General features: G+C 29.3%; 2 protein-coding genes across 2 annotated transcripts; one reads left to right on the forward strand and one right to left on the reverse strand.

Annotated features, from left to right (window-relative positions):
- Positions 1-6,819: 6,819 nt before the first annotated feature.
- LOC124935857 (pentatricopeptide repeat-containing protein At4g38150) lies at positions 6,820-8,050 on the forward strand. The gene has a single exon (XM_047476289.1). The coding sequence runs from the start codon at positions 6,912-6,914 to the stop codon at positions 7,899-7,901; it is 990 nt and encodes a 329-aa protein (XP_047332245.1). The 5' UTR covers positions 6,820-6,911; the 3' UTR covers positions 7,902-8,050.
- Positions 8,051-10,282: 2,232 nt separating this feature from the next.
- On the reverse strand, positions 10,283-14,374 carry LOC124935797 (ankyrin repeat domain-containing protein 2A-like). Its single transcript, XM_047476223.1, has 9 exons — positions 14,134-14,374; positions 13,893-13,961; positions 13,147-13,292; positions 12,692-12,904; positions 12,474-12,622; positions 11,860-12,022; positions 11,000-11,092; positions 10,774-10,913; positions 10,283-10,683 (listed from the first exon to the last, which is right to left on the reverse strand). Exons 2-9 carry the CDS (start codon positions 13,936-13,938, stop codon positions 10,584-10,586), a joined length of 1,050 nt encoding a protein of 349 aa, XP_047332179.1. The 5' UTR covers positions 13,939-13,961; positions 14,134-14,374; the 3' UTR covers positions 10,283-10,583.
- Between the last annotated feature and the right edge of the window lie 1,286 nt (positions 14,375-15,660).

A 15,660-nucleotide genomic window follows, 5' to 3' on the forward strand; every position in this document is an offset into this window, starting at 1 on the left:
GTAATTTCTTCTTCCGTTTTAGCAGCAACAAAGATGACATTTCTGTAACTTCTACAAGACTCGCTTCAAGAAGAATGTGTTTTTTTTTGGTGATAAAACTGTCTTGTTGATGAATATTTTGAAGTTTATGTTTAATTAATTATATATTGTTGTGTCTGTTTTAAGTTTATTTATTTATATTTTGTGGTATGAATGAATTTATATTATGTAGTATGAATGATCTTGTTGTTTAAGTATCCAATATTTATTAATATTTTTTTGGTCAATTATATTTTGTAATAACATATTAGTTAAGATATTAGATTTAATTTATAATAATTTAAAATTATTTTAGTCTGAAAATGTTAATTAAAAAAAAAAATTAATATTTTGTATATTTTAAAAATAATAAATATAATTTTACACTTTAATCGGGTAATGGGGTACCCGTCGGGTATCGGGTACCCTACAAATCGGGAATGGGGATCTAAATAGAGATACCCGTCGGGTTCGGGGTCGGGTATTAAAATGAAAATCGGGTTCGGGGATGGGTATTTCACTACCCGACTGGTAGGGTACCCGTTGTCATCCCTAGTTGCAAGTTCGAACCATACCTATAACATTTTTAATTTTATTTTTAACCGTTTTAAGTTTATGGGCGGGTCAACCCATAATCCGACCCAAGTATCCATTACTCTCATATATATCCAAATTAATCACAGCTCTCGACCCGACAATCCTGACATTTTAAAAATTAAGCATCATTATATATATATATAATCTCTACTAGATCGTTTTGAGTCTTATAATACATTAAATTGAAGTTAAGGTAATGAAGGTTAGAATGTTAGTTCTAACATTCACCAAAATAAAAATTTTTTCTTTTTTTTTTGTTATTATTGCCTTAGGGTTAATAAAGGATTATGTTAAATGACGGTAAAATAAAATAATAAAAATAACGGGTGGACACTTAAATGTAAGTAAATATAAGAGGATCTTAAATTAAAGATCTATTTTAATTATCTTTTATTAAAAAAATATCTTGAGATATAGTAACTTTGTCTATTTTGATGCTACTCAAGAATAAGTATTAAAAAATACTAGCATTTAGCCCGTGCATTTGCACGAGTAATAATATAAAAACTGTGAAAAAAATTACGGATAACATTTTTAATTTTATTTTTAACCGTTTTAAATTTATGGATGGGTCAACACATAATCCGACCCAAGTATCCATTTACTCATCATTATTATATATTAGTTAGTTAAAAAGTTGAACTTATATTAATGTTAAAACGTCCCGCGTTTATCAAATTTGGTGTTGAATTTAAAATATAAAGTCTTTGTAGCCTAATTGGTTAAAGAGTTGTACTTGATTTGTTAGGTTGCAAGTTCGAAACATACCTCTAGCATTTTTAATTTTATTTTTAACCGTTTTAAATTTAAAAACGGGTAAACCCACAATCCGACCCAAGTATCCAAATTAACCACAGCTCTCGACCCGGCAATCCGGACACTTTAAAAATTAAGCATCATTATATATATATAGATTAGTTAGTTAAAAAGTTGAACTTATATTAATGTTTAAACGTCCCGCGTTTATCAAATTTGGTGTTGAATTTAAAATATAAAGTCTTTGTAGCCTAGTTGGTTAAAGAGTTGTACTTGTTTTGTTAGGTTGCAAGTTCGAAACATACCTCTAGCATTTTTAATTTTATTTTTAACCGTTTTAAATTTAAAAACGGGTAAACCCACAATCCGACCCAAGTATCCAAATTAACCACAGCTCTCGACCCGGCAATCCGGACACTTTAAAAATTAAGCATCATTATATATATATAGATTAGTTAGTTAAAAAGTTGAACTTATATTAATGTTAAAACGTCCCGCGTTTATCAAATTTGGTGTTGAATTTAAAATATAAAGTCTTTGTAGCCTAGTTGGTTAAAGAGTTGTACTTGTTTTGTTAGGTTGCAAGTTCGAAAAATACCTCTAGCATTTTTAATTTTATTTTTAACCGTTTTAAATTTAAAAACGGGTAAACCCACAATCCGACCCAAGTATCCAAATTAACCACAGCTCTCGACCCGACAATCCGGACACTTTAAAAATTAAGCATCATTATATATATATAGATTAGTTAGTTAAAAAGTTGAACTTATATTAATGTTAAAACGTCCCGCGTTTATCAAATTTGGTGTTGAATTTAAAATATAAAGTCTTTGTAGTCTAGTTGGTTAAAGAGTTGTACTTGTTTTGTTAGGTTGCAAGTTCGAAACATACCTCTAGCATTTTTAATTTTATTTTTAACCGTTTTAAATTTAAAAACGGGTAAACCCACAATCCGACCCAAGTATCCAAATTAACCACAGCTCTCGACCCGGCAATCCGGACACTTTAAAAATTAAGCATCATTATATATATATAGATTAGTTAGTTAAAAAGTTGAACTTATATTAATGTTAAAACGTCCCACGTTTATCAAATTTGGTGTTGAATTTAAAATATAAAGTCTTTGTAGTCTAGTTGGTTAAAGAGTTGTACTTGTTTTGTTAGGTTGCAAGTTCGAAACATACCTCTAGCATTTTTAATTTTATTTTTAACCGTTTAAAATTTAAAAACGGGTAAACCCACAATCCGACCCAAGTATCCAAATTAACCACAGCTCTCGACCCGGCAATCCGGACACTTTAAAAATTAAGCATCATTATATATATATAGATTAGTTAGTTAAAAAGTTGAACTTATATTAATGTTAAAACGTCCCGCGTTTATCAAATTTGGTGTTGAATTTAAAATATAAAGTCTTTGTAGTCTAGTTGGTTAAAGAGTTGTACTTGTTTTGTTAGGTTGCAAGTTCGAAACATACCTCTAGCATTTTTAATTTTATTTTTAACCGTTTAAAATTTAAAAACGGGTAAACCCACAATCCGACCCAAGTATCCAAATTAACCACAGCTCTCGACCCGGCAATCCGGACACTTTAAAAATTAAGCATCATTATATATATATAGATTACAAAGACAACATGAGAGTATTAGCACAAACGATCTACCAATAACTCAAAATATTATTTGAATTATAAAATTCGTGATAAAAAAATTAATTCAACTAAACAAGATGTCGCACCAAACAAAATAAAATACAAAAATAAATTTAAGTTAAAAATAGGCATTCTCCTTTAATTTCTATATTAAAGAAATCATCCAAGGAAAAAAATGACTTTTATTTTTTTTTTATAATTTCATTTAATTGAAATTATATTATAAAATATTAATAGATTTATAAATATATATATATATTAAATTATATTATTTCATATAAAACAATATTAATATTTTGTCTTGCGATTTTGTTAACAGTATAAATAAAAAAGAATACTGACTAGTAAGAAAAGAATGTCATTGACTTTTATTCTTGCATAAAAATAAGGAGTTAAATTCGTTTTTTTGGGATTCTGTATAATGGTGTGATTTAAATATTTTTATGTGGGACATTGTTACACTTTGTTCAATAAAATTAGTTTGATTGATCTTTGTTAGGAAAATTTATGAGATTTTAAGATGTCTATCAAGATCTCATTTTTTTGGTTAGAGTGTTATTCACGACGAAATTCTCACTAACGATACTTATATAAAAATGCATTATTATTTTGAGTCGTTATCGTATGTGTTATAAAGTGGTTAAAATAACTTCTCATCTATTTTTACATTGTCACGTTTTTGCAAGTATATGGAGTATTTTATAAAATTTAACTAGAATACAATGAGATATGTCGGAAACCGTTAGGGTGTGTTTGATGAGGGGGAATTGGAATTGGAATTGGCATTGGAATTCTAATTCCAATTCCATGAGAATTGGCATTGAATTATAATTCAATTCCTATGTTTGGAAAAATGATAGAATTGTAATTCAATTCCAATTCCTATGTTTGGGAAAATGATAGAATTGTAATTCAATTTTAATTCTAATGTTTGTAAAATAAAATATCGGTTCAAAATGTTAACTTTTAAAATATGTTTTCACGTTTTGGCACGTTTAATATGTTTTTGACATTTTTCACATTTTCACATTTTCACACGTTTTTCACACGTTTTAACACGTTTTTTTTTACATTTTCACACGTTTTTCACGTTTTTAACACGTTTTAACACGTTTTTCACGTTTTTCACACGTTTTTCAAACGTTTTTCACGTTTTCACATTTTTCACACGTTTTAACACATTTTTCACGTTTTTCACACGTTTTAACACGTTTTTTACACGTTTTCACGTTTTTTACACGTTTTAACACGTTTTCATGTTTTTCACACATTTTAACACGTTTTTTTACGTTTTCACACGTTTTCACGTTTTCACACGATTTCACACGATTTTCACGTTTTCACGTTTTTCACACGTTTTAACACGTTTTTCACGTTTTACATGTTTTTCACACGTTTTAACACATTTTAACACGTTCTTCACAATTACAAACGTTTTCACGTTTTTCACACGTTTTAACAAGTTTTTCACGTTTTTCACACATCTTTCATACTTTTTTACAAGTTTTTCACACGTTCTTCACGTTTTTCACACGTTTTAACACGTTTTTTTACACGTTTTAACACGTTTTCACGTTTTTCACGTTTTTCACGTTTTCATATTTTTTCACACGTTTTTCACATTTTTGGCACATTTAACATGTTTTTGACATTTTTAATATGTTTAACATGTTTTTCACACGTTTTGATAGGTTTAAAACGTGTTAAACCTATTAAAAACGTAAAAACGTGTTAAACGTATCAAAAATGTGTTAAATGTGTCAAATAAATGAAAAACTTGTTAAACATGCCAAAACGTGAAAATCGTGTTAAACGTGTTAAAACGTGTTAAATGTGTTAAAAATGTGTCAAACGTGTCAAAAACGTAAAAAAAAACATGTGAAACATGTCAACAACGTGTTAAACGTGTTAAAAACATTTTAAACGTGTTAAAAACATGACAACGTGTCAAAAACGTGTTAAACGTTCCAAACATGTGAAAAACTTGTTAAACATGTCAAAACGTAAAAAACGTGTTAAACGTGTCAAAAATGTGGTAAACGTGTCAAAAACGTAAAAAAAGTGTTAAATGTGTTAAAAACGTGAAAACATGTTAAACGTATCAAAAACGTAAAAAAATGTGGTAAATGTGTCAAAAACGTGTTAAACATGTGAAAAACTTGTTAAACATGCCAAAACTTGTTAAACGTGTCAAAAATGTGGTAAACGTGTCAAAAACGTAAAAAAATATGTTAAATGTGTCAAAAACGTGAAAACAGGGTAAACGTGTCAAAAACGTGTTAAATATGTGAAAAACTTATTAAACGTGTCAAAATGTAAAAACGTGTAAAACGTGTTAAAAATGTGGTAAACTTGTCAAAAACGTAAAAAAACGTGTTAAATGTATCAAAAACGTGAAAACGCGTTAAACATGTCAAAAATGTAAAAAAACGTGAAAACGTGTTAAACGCGTCAAAAACGTGTTAAATATGTGAAAAACTTGTTAAACGTGCCAAAACGTGCAAAATGTGCCAAAATATAAAAAACGTGTTAAACGTGTCAAAAACGTGTTAAAAACGTGAAAATCATGTTAAACGTGTCAAAAACGTGTTAAACGTGTCAAAGACGTGAAAAACGTGTTAAATGTGTCAAAAACGTGTTAAACATGTCAAGGACGTGAAAAACGTGTTAAATGTGTCAAAACGTGTTAAACATGACAAAAACGTGTTAAACGTGACAAAAACGTGTTAAACGTGCCAAAAACGTGTTAAACATGTTAAAAACGTGAAAATCATGTTAAATGTGTCAAAAACGTGTTAGACGTGTCAAGTACGTGAAAAACATGTTAAATGTGTCAAAAACGTGTTAAACGTGCCAAAAACGTGTTAAACGTGCCAAAAACGTGTTAAACGTGCCAAAATATGAAAATATGTTAAACGTGTAATAAACGTGTTAAAAACGTGTAAAACGTGTTTAATGTGTGAAAAACGTGTTAAACATGTCAAAAACATAAAAAAAAACGTGTTAATTTGGAATTACAATTCCGACCTAAAAAGATAGGAATTGAGAACTATCAAATTACACTATATTGAATTCCATTGGAATTCTAATTCCAATTCCAATTCTTAATATTAAAGTATCTAACAAACATAAGAATTAGAATTGGACCCTCCAATTCCAATTCCAATGCCAATTCCAGGGTTATCAAACACACCCTTAGTGAATTTGGGGAGGCATGGATTTAGGAGACTAAAAATGCGAGACTTAAAAAATGAGTCTTTATCCCTATAATTTTTTGATAACTATCTGGTTGGAAAAATTCAGAATTTTTTAACAACGAAATTATGTCGTTAAGGATTATTCGGAAAACCCGTGAATTTGTGTGAAGATCTTATTGTTCTTTTTGAAGATTTTCGAGTCAAATAATTATTTTAATGTATTCAATTTGTACCTTACTCTTTTTTATATTATGCTTTTATCATTATATTTAAAACAATTTTTATTAAATGGATAATTTTAAAAAAAAAATATATTAAAAAAATACAAATTTTCTAAGAGAAGGAAGCATTAGCTCAAATATTAGCTTAGAAATTATTTTTAATTAAATTAAATTGTAAAGAGAAAATATTAATATATTTTTTTTCAAATAATTCATATAAATATTAATTTACATAATATAGTGTTATAAAGTATAATTTAATTAGACATAATTTTTAATATAACAAATATATTATTTTTCTAAAGAAATGAATAGAAATGTAAGAATAAGCTAGGATTATTTGATAATTAAATTTAACAAAACAAAACCCTAAGAATATCGAACCAGAAACCAATAAACCCTAAAATATTGCTGTAAGCCTCGCTTGTTAACAAAGAAGAAGAGAAAGAGAGACTGATCAAAGTAAAGATCATGTTGAGGCAAGGATTGAAAGCCAAATCATCGTTTTGCTTTTGCAATCTTAAATTAAACCTACATCAATCTCGATTCACTCCAACGCCGTCCCTGTTCCGCATCTTCAGCTTCATCCATAGCGACAATGGAGACGCCAGACGGCCACGATTCAACTCTAGAGAACTACCCAATCGCGATAACGATAACGACGGACGAAGACCCAGCTCCGGTTATGAATCAAAACATCGAGGGTTACGTGAGGTAGATGACGAAATCAGTGGCTTGAAGACTCGTGTTTTACCTTCTGAGTCATCTTCGACGGGTAGTCAGCTGGGACAGGAGTTTCTTGAGAAATTCAGACTTGGGTTTGATAAAGGTGAAAAAAATGATTCAAGGGTTTCAGAAACTTCTTCAATTCTCAACGAGAACCAAGCTTCTCCTCCTCCTGATGCAGATGAAATCTTCAAGAAAATGAAGGAAACTGGTTTAATTCCAAATGCAGTAGCAATGCTTGATGGTCTCTGTAAGGATGGGTTGGTTCAAGAAGCTATGAAGCTGTTTGGTTTGATGAGAGAAAAAGGGACTATGCCTGAGGTTGTAATATACACTGCAGTTGTTGAAGGTTTCTGTAAAGCACAAAAACTGGATGAGGCCATGAGGATTTTCAGAAAGATGCAGAAAAATGGAATTTCACCTAATGCATTCAGCTACACAGTGTTCATCAAGGGATTATACGAAGGGAATCAGTTGGAAGATGCTGTTGAGCTTTGTTTAGAGATGTTGGAGGCTGGGCATTCGCCAAATATGGCTACGTTTGTGGCCATTGTTGATTGTTTTTGTAGGGAAAAGGGTGTTGAAGAAGCTCAACGTGCCATTGGAGAATTGAGGCAGAAAGGATGTTGTTTCGATGAAAGAGCTGTTAAAGACTATTTGGAGAAGAAAGGGCCATACTTGGCGATTGTATGGGAGGCGATTTTTGGGAAGAAGAATCAGGAAAGGCCTTTCTGATGTAAGTTTGTCAATTGTTTGATTTAAAGTTGATGATTTTGATATGGGCAAAAGACTGGTTGATGATATTCTATGGAGAGAATGATAAAAGTTTAGCTTCATTTCATAATAATTTTATCCTATTAGCTTACTTCAATTTAGCCTGATTAAGGTGTTGAATCATTAAATTGTCATACACTTTAAGTCACAAATAAGTTTTCTTATCATGCTCTGTTTGATATTAGGTTATACAAATATTTTTTTATCAGTTGCAGATGTAGTGAAAATGAATAGAATTAAAGGAGTTAAATATTTGATGAAAGTATCATTAGGAGTAAAGTGTCAATAATGTATCTAATTGATTCAGCAAAAGACATAGTTACACGGCAAAAGACTCGAAAATAAGCCACTCATAAACGTAAAAATAACTCGAAAGTAAGGCACCTCATTGACGCCAACGATTCACTCAAAGACTTGTGGTTTTTCGGGGAGGGGCCATGGATCTTAACTTTGCTTTTTTTGTTGGAATTTATTGTGCAAAATGCAGACTTCTATATTTATAAATATGAACACTTTTTATTATTATTGTTAAATCATATTTTTAATATAAACACTTGTATGTGATATATTTTAGCCATGAATCATGACAAATTTTATCTTATTTATAAGTTCTAGAATTTTAACAAACAAAAGAGCTCAGATATTTTTTTTTTTACAAAATTTTTTATATAAACTTACTTTTTTATAAAAATAATGTCTATAAAATTATTCATTGTTTCAACTTAAATTTTTTAAAATTAAAATTAGATTGAATTCGTGATATTTGTTCTATATGAAAATCAATTCGAATTCCACTGTTTTATTTTTATTACTCTATTTATTAAGTTATTATAAAATTATATAATTATTTTAACATAATATTTTTTTACAAACTAAAATATGAGATTATTTAAAAACTTGTATTCTGTGACATCTAAAAAAGTAACAAAGTAAAAATAATTTATATTTTAGTATAAAAAATATAATTTAATAAAAATAATTTTTTTAATGAAAAAAGTAATTTTGGTATAAAATTTTAAATTATAACTAAAGAAAAAAAAATGATCAAACTTATTTAACAAATAACTTTATTTTATTTTTGACAAATAAATATTTTTTATAACAAATAAAAAAATATAAAAATATAAGTATCGTGTTAAAATAATATAAACATTATTTAGGATTGTTAACACTTCAACCTCAGCTAGTGTTAAGTAATTTTATAATAACTTCATAAATAAACTAATTCAATTGAAAGAGTGAAGTTCAAATTGATTTTCATTCATAACAAATATCAAAGAGTTTAATTTGATTATCATTTAGAACCAATATTAAGAGTTCAATTTAATAGATACTATTTGATTCGAAACCTAAACTTAAAAGGTTAAATAAATCAGACATTATTTTAAAACTTAACTTAGAATACCCTTCACTATAATACCGATTTTGCCCAGAAAAAAAGGTACTTAAATTAGTCGAAATATCGGTTTGGAACGGATGGGTACCCAACCGACCGAAATTTTTAAAACTATTTCTTTTTTACTTATTTAACCAGTTAATATATTTAATATAATTTTAAACTGAAATTATCCAGAACCAAAAATTTAACCATTCGGTTCCGTCGGGAGGTTCATTAGTAATATGCCATGGTTGGCTATGTTGGGTCTTATGGGTCCAGCCCAATTAGGCAATATAAAAACCAAATAAACTCTAATTTTGTTTCTCTCTACTACAATTTTTAATGAGAGTTTTGTGAAGAGATCAAGAGAAACAGAGTAAAAAAAATACAGAGGAAAAAGAAGAGAAGAAGATATAGAGGAAGAAGAAGAGAAGGAGAACAAATATCACCTTCTTTGTCTTGATTACCTTCAGGTTCATTTCTCTCTTACTTGTAAAGGAAATTTTATGTTTTCTCAAACCTAGATTTGTTTGGGTTTGAATGAAATTAGTTTCTCTGTATGTATACCTCAATTTTAGGTTTAAAGTTGAGAAGAATAATTGTATCGGTTTCTTACTGATTAGTGAAATCTGTTGGTTTTGCCCCGATTAGTGAAATCTGTTGGTTTTGCCCCGTGATTTTTACCCTCCGTTGTTTTGCTGATCTGTTAGTATAATTTAGTTGACTTGTGAAATTAATCAGATCAATTGATTTCAATAGGAAAGTATTATTCAAAAATTCCTAACAGGCTAACCATCACCATATTTCAATCAAGATTCTTAAAGTTTATATAATAAGAATATACATAGAACCTATCCACCTAACAAAAACCTGAAGGGCTGAAAAGGCATGCCAAGACTTATTTCTTCATCATAAACTACATTAATATCATAATACAAAAAAGAAGCATATTGTAAAACATTAATTCGAGCAATGAAAAACTGTTATTAATCTACAAAAGCAAATAATTTTGATCAAAAGTATCAAATGGAAACAGCATACTACTGCTTTCAATAACAACAGCATGTCCGAGATTTTGATAAAAAAAAACAAAACAAACATAGTAAAACAACCATTTGGATCAACATATCCTTGGTGTTCATCACCCACATACCCCTATGACAAAACAAGGTAACGAGAAAAATACACAAGAGAGAGCGATAGATATATAGATAGATAATAAAATTATCTCAAACCGATCAAATTACCCCCCATTATCTCTTGACTTAAAGAAAAACATCCTTTTCCAGCAGCTCCAGTACCTCGTGCTGGTTGTTCAGCTTGGCCACATCAATCGGCGTCTTCCCATCCAAATTCTGGAGCGTGCTGCATTAAATTGCATTGAAACGGTCATATAACAGAGTTTGTAAAAATAAATCTCAAGTAAAAAAAAATATATATATTCGTCGGACTTACACAGCAGCCCCGTGTTCCAGAAGAAGAGCAACACATTCGTTCCTCCCATAACCAGCTGCATAGTGAAGTGCTGTGTTTTTATTCTTATCTAAAGCATCCACAACTGCTCCAGCCTCAAGAAGGATTTGAGCGCATTTAGTCTGGTCAAGAATGTCACATTCACACACACACATGTAAGTACAAAGAAAAAGCTTTATCTAATGAATTAAACTCTAGATTTTCTTACCTCACCGTATCCACATGCAAAATGCAATGCGGTCCTTCCCTCGGAATCCTCTTCATTCATGTCTGCTCCAGAGGCCAATGCATTTTTCAAACCCTAAATATCAAACAGTTATTCAAAATTTCTATGAAAAAAATTAACACGGTTGAGATTAAAGCTCTTTTTCTTTGGTTAATTTACAATATGATTTCTAGTGAAAATAATATCGTAGATCATAGTTGATAGTTTCCCCCATTTTACTGTTTTTACTTCCAACAGCTTCTGAACACTTAATTTTTGCATCCTAGGCCAGCAATCTTGTACTCCATACTGGGTATGTAAACGCAACAACACAATCTAAGGAACTATAAACTATAAAGAAATTGAGAAACTAAGTGAATTAAGTTAGCTAATTAAGGCCGTGTTTGATAACAAACCTTATAAATTAATCTAGATAATTAAGTGTTTTTTTATAACTGTTATTCAAAATCACTTTATTATTTAGATTTAACTCAAATTAAGCTACAAACTTTAGTTTAATCGAACCTATAAATGACTTAACTTGATAATATAGTAAGAGCGTTCAAAACGCAACATTAACCCTTCAAAATTAATGAAACTACTTCATCTTACATATCAAGAACTTAAAATTATATTTTCATTTGGGTTATTCATCATTTATTTTTCATACACTAAACACTCATTCAACACTTAAATTTAGTATCACTTAATTTTCAGTTTTATGAGACATCATCACATTTTTTTCCTTTTACCTGTCCCTTGGTACAAATAGGTGAGAACCCATTTAATGCTCAACAAGATAAAACAAATAGAAGTAACTCGCAATTACGGGGCAAGTGAAAAAGAATGTGGATTTTGCATACCTCTACATCACCAACACTAGCAGTGTGATGAACAGCTGATTCATCTTCATCTCCATCCGCTTCTTCTGGTTCACGAGTCACACCCGAGCTACCAGTGTCTCCTGCAACTGGAAGACCCATAGCTTCACCTAACTTCTTAAGAACATCTTTGTCATTCCAGTACCTAATGTCACAAATAAATTCAAATACAGAAAGATAATGGACTAAACTACTTTGACAGCATAATGTGGAATAACTAAGATCATCAAATGGAAATAATCCATCCATTGGCTAAATTGGAACCTTCAAACATAAAAAAGAATGGTATTTGGTTTCTATGCAGTCCTAGTAACAATGCAACTTCCAGTTCCTTGGGAACATATTTTCATTGTACTTGTAGAAATCCATTTATCATCATATGTAAGCTTTTCACTTGTTTAAAGAATGTTTTTGATGATATAAGTACATCATCATCACTAATTCAGAGGCTTGATTGTTGGGTTGTTTAACAAACAATATTAAGGTTCTCGTGTTCAAGACTTGTTTAACACTGATTTGTATTATTAGAAATCGCATTCACAACAACTCTATAAATACAAACTTTAACATTTCATAATATATATGTATGCAAGTACCTCATCATAGCAGCTGGACCTCCTTTCTCTATCTCGTCCATGATTGGTTTTAATGTTGGATCATCTTTGATTTTGGACATTCTTTCTTCAAGCTGGTCTTTATTTACAGGATTTGAAAAGCTCTCGAGCATGGTAGACATGGAAGGATCCTGCATGATAAGTTAAGAGATCAGCACATTGACCGTAAAATTACTAAGTGACATGCAAGCAAGTAATACCTGCATTAGCGCATTACCGAGATGCTCGGCCATTGACATAAATTGTGGATTCTGCATAACCTGCTGCATAGTGGAGTAGTATTCTTGTTGGTCAAACTGAGGAAACCCGTCTTCAACTGCCGCACCCTGAAAGGTCTTCTGCAGCTGCTCAGCCATTTGGTTAAATGATGGGTCTTTAGCTATCTGTTCAGCCAACTCCTTAATGCTGGGATCCTTCATTACAAAGATTAGAAATTCATAAATAATGATACTACTTCAATCCTATAGTATTCCTAGAAAAAAGGAAGATGTTATGTCTGAAATATAGAGATCCTTATATATAAGGCGGGACATTTGGGGGAGTATGGAGTTTTTAAGTCAACTCATAAGAATGATAAAACTTATTCGATAAAAGGAAAATAAAATAAAATTAGTAGTTAATAGAGATAGATAAGGAACTAGGAAGAAAGCCTTACATTCAGTAGACCAGACATAGCTGAGAAATCAAAAGGATTTCCAGCAAACCCTGCTTCTACAGGGGATGGCCTTCTCTGTCCAGATTGTGTCCCTGAAGAAGATGACTCAGACTTGACATTAACCTCAGCTGTGCCACTGGTTTCATCTGGCAAAGGAAAGCATGGAATAAAAGATGAGATAAAAACAGTCAAAGTAGATCATTGGTAATTATCCTAAACAACTCTAATAGAGTTCTGTCAGTAAAACCATTGAATTCTCTTATGCTATAGATAAACATTTCGTGAATAGAAAATAATGTGATTCCATTAAGCAACTAAACTTAGATAAAACAGATAAACAAAACGAAACCTATAAAAATATGAGAATTATGTAAGATCATAGTAAATTAAAAGAACTTGTCTTGCAAGACAACTTGACACAACGAATAGTGCATTAGGATTAGTGCTGCAGATTGTTATGAAATAACTAGAATTGAAACCTCAATATTTCAACTTAAAATAAAATAAACACCATAGGATTCTTTCACACAATTTGCTTTCTCTATCAAAGTCTACCTTATCTTCTTATCTGGTTGTTTCCTCAAAGGATAGATTCTATAGAAGAAGACTTACATAAATTGTCAAATTCAAAGCTAGGTAGAAAAAATGATACATAAACAAATCAACATTCATTGAAGTTAGTTGACTTGTACAAAATGAAACCAATTGCATACAACATAAAATGACTGTCAATAGAGACATCTTACCCTTGCTAGCAGAAGCAGGGACATCCTTCTGCGAATCAGAAGCCATGGAAACAAGCCAAGTGAAATTACCTAAATGTGAGCATAAAACAATCAACAATGATTAAAGTAACAAAATACATGACTACGAAAAACATAATTTCATAAATAAAATCCATAATAGCATGAGCCACAGTAGGTTTGCTACATATGATGACTTCAATCTAGAATCCTGAATCAAATACAATAAAAAAGTCTGACGAACCTGATTGGAATCGCTGGAAGAAAGTCGCGATTCGGCGGTGGGATGAAGAAAGGTATCGAAGGAAGCTTAAAGGATGAAGCAGATGGATAGAACGATAGATAGATTATACGTTTTGGATCCCACCGTTGGATGTTATCTTCTTGAAGGATTGCAAAACCCTAATCCCTTGTGAAGACCGATCTGAGTGAAAGGATACAAAAACTGATACTCTCCAGTGGGCCACCTCAATCCTCACGCACTAAAACGAATGGCCTGCATAATCTGTTGCTTGCGCTTTATACGCCCTCCAAATTGTCTTTACCCTCTTAATCTTCATTATTTTGCATTTTTAAATCAATATATATTATTATTTTTTACAAATTTTAATTTAATTTTATACCAAATTAACTTACCAATACAAATAGTCAATTACAAAAAAAATATATATTATTTTTTTTATTTTATTATTTTTTTTAGTCTCTTAGCCATCAACTATGACCATGAATTATTTTAATATATATATATATATATATATTTATTTAAAAAAAATCAAATAAAAAAATAATATATAAAAATAATAATAATAATAATAATAAAATTATATTTATAATTTATAATGTTTATGTTACTTTCTACTTTAGATTTTTTTTTATCTTGAACCACGAAAGGCTCTAATTGTGTTTCTCTTTACACAGCCTAGAAAATTTTAGCACAAGAAAATCGTGGAGAAATCGTGACTAATACACTAAAATCGAACAATAATATAACTTAAGTGACAAAAGTGATTCTTAAAATAAAAAATTATTATAAAATTATGTTAAGATCATTGCTATATATATATATATATATATATTATTTACTATTTTTTTTAAATATTAATAATAATATAAAATAATTGACCCAAAACAAAACATAAATTAAAATAGTAACAAAAATAAAGGAAGATAAAATAAATATTTGTAAAACAAATATAAAATAAATACTAACAAAAATAACTTAATTATTAATTAATTAATTAATGATTATATAAGTTGAAATCATAAAAAAAAAATATAAAATAGGAATTATTATTTATTTTAAGAAAAAAACTTTGTTTACATCATATTTATAAAAAAAACTTAATTATTAATTATTATTAAAAAATAAAATTTATTTACAGCATATTTTTATTTTATTCAACACTAACCATATATACAGTATATATATCTTATATATCTTATAGTCTTATACATATTAATACTCATTTATAATTTACACTTCTTTGTTAGTCACATGTCATATTCATTTTTCTTTAATTTTAAATTCTTTAAAAAATTATAAATATATAATATTTTTATTTTAAAATAAAAATGATAGTGTTAAATATGCACCACCTGAGTTATCTTAATAACGAAAATTAAATTTCATTAAAAAAAATCAATATCTTTAAATACTCTTACATTTAAAATCATAAACAATAAATCTAAAATAAATAAACCCCATTTTATTTTTATTTATATTTAAAACTTGTTTTTGTTTAGCTAATTTGCACTGTCTTTTTTACTTTAT

Source organism: Impatiens glandulifera, chromosome 4 (genome assembly GCF_907164915.1).
Source record: "Impatiens glandulifera chromosome 4, dImpGla2.1, whole genome shotgun sequence".
Lineage (NCBI taxonomy): Eukaryota > Viridiplantae > Streptophyta > Magnoliopsida > Ericales > Balsaminaceae > Impatiens > Impatiens glandulifera.

Coding starts and splice junctions, on each gene's coding strand:
- LOC124935857 (XM_047476289.1), top strand. CDS start 6,912: ATGTTGAGGCAAGGATTGAAAGCCAAATCATCGTTTTGCTTTTGCAAT.
- LOC124935797 (XM_047476223.1), bottom strand. CDS start 13,938: ATGGCTTCTGATTCGCAGAAGGATGTCCCTGCTTCTGCTAGCAAGG. Junction 12,905..13,146: donor CTATGTCTGGTCTACTGAAT/GTAAGGCTTTCT, acceptor TTTGTAATGAAG/GATCCCAGCATTAAGGAGTT. Junction 10,684..10,773: donor CTGGAACACGGGGCTGCTGT/GTAAGTCCGACG, acceptor AATTTAATGCAG/CACGCTCCAGAATTTGGATG.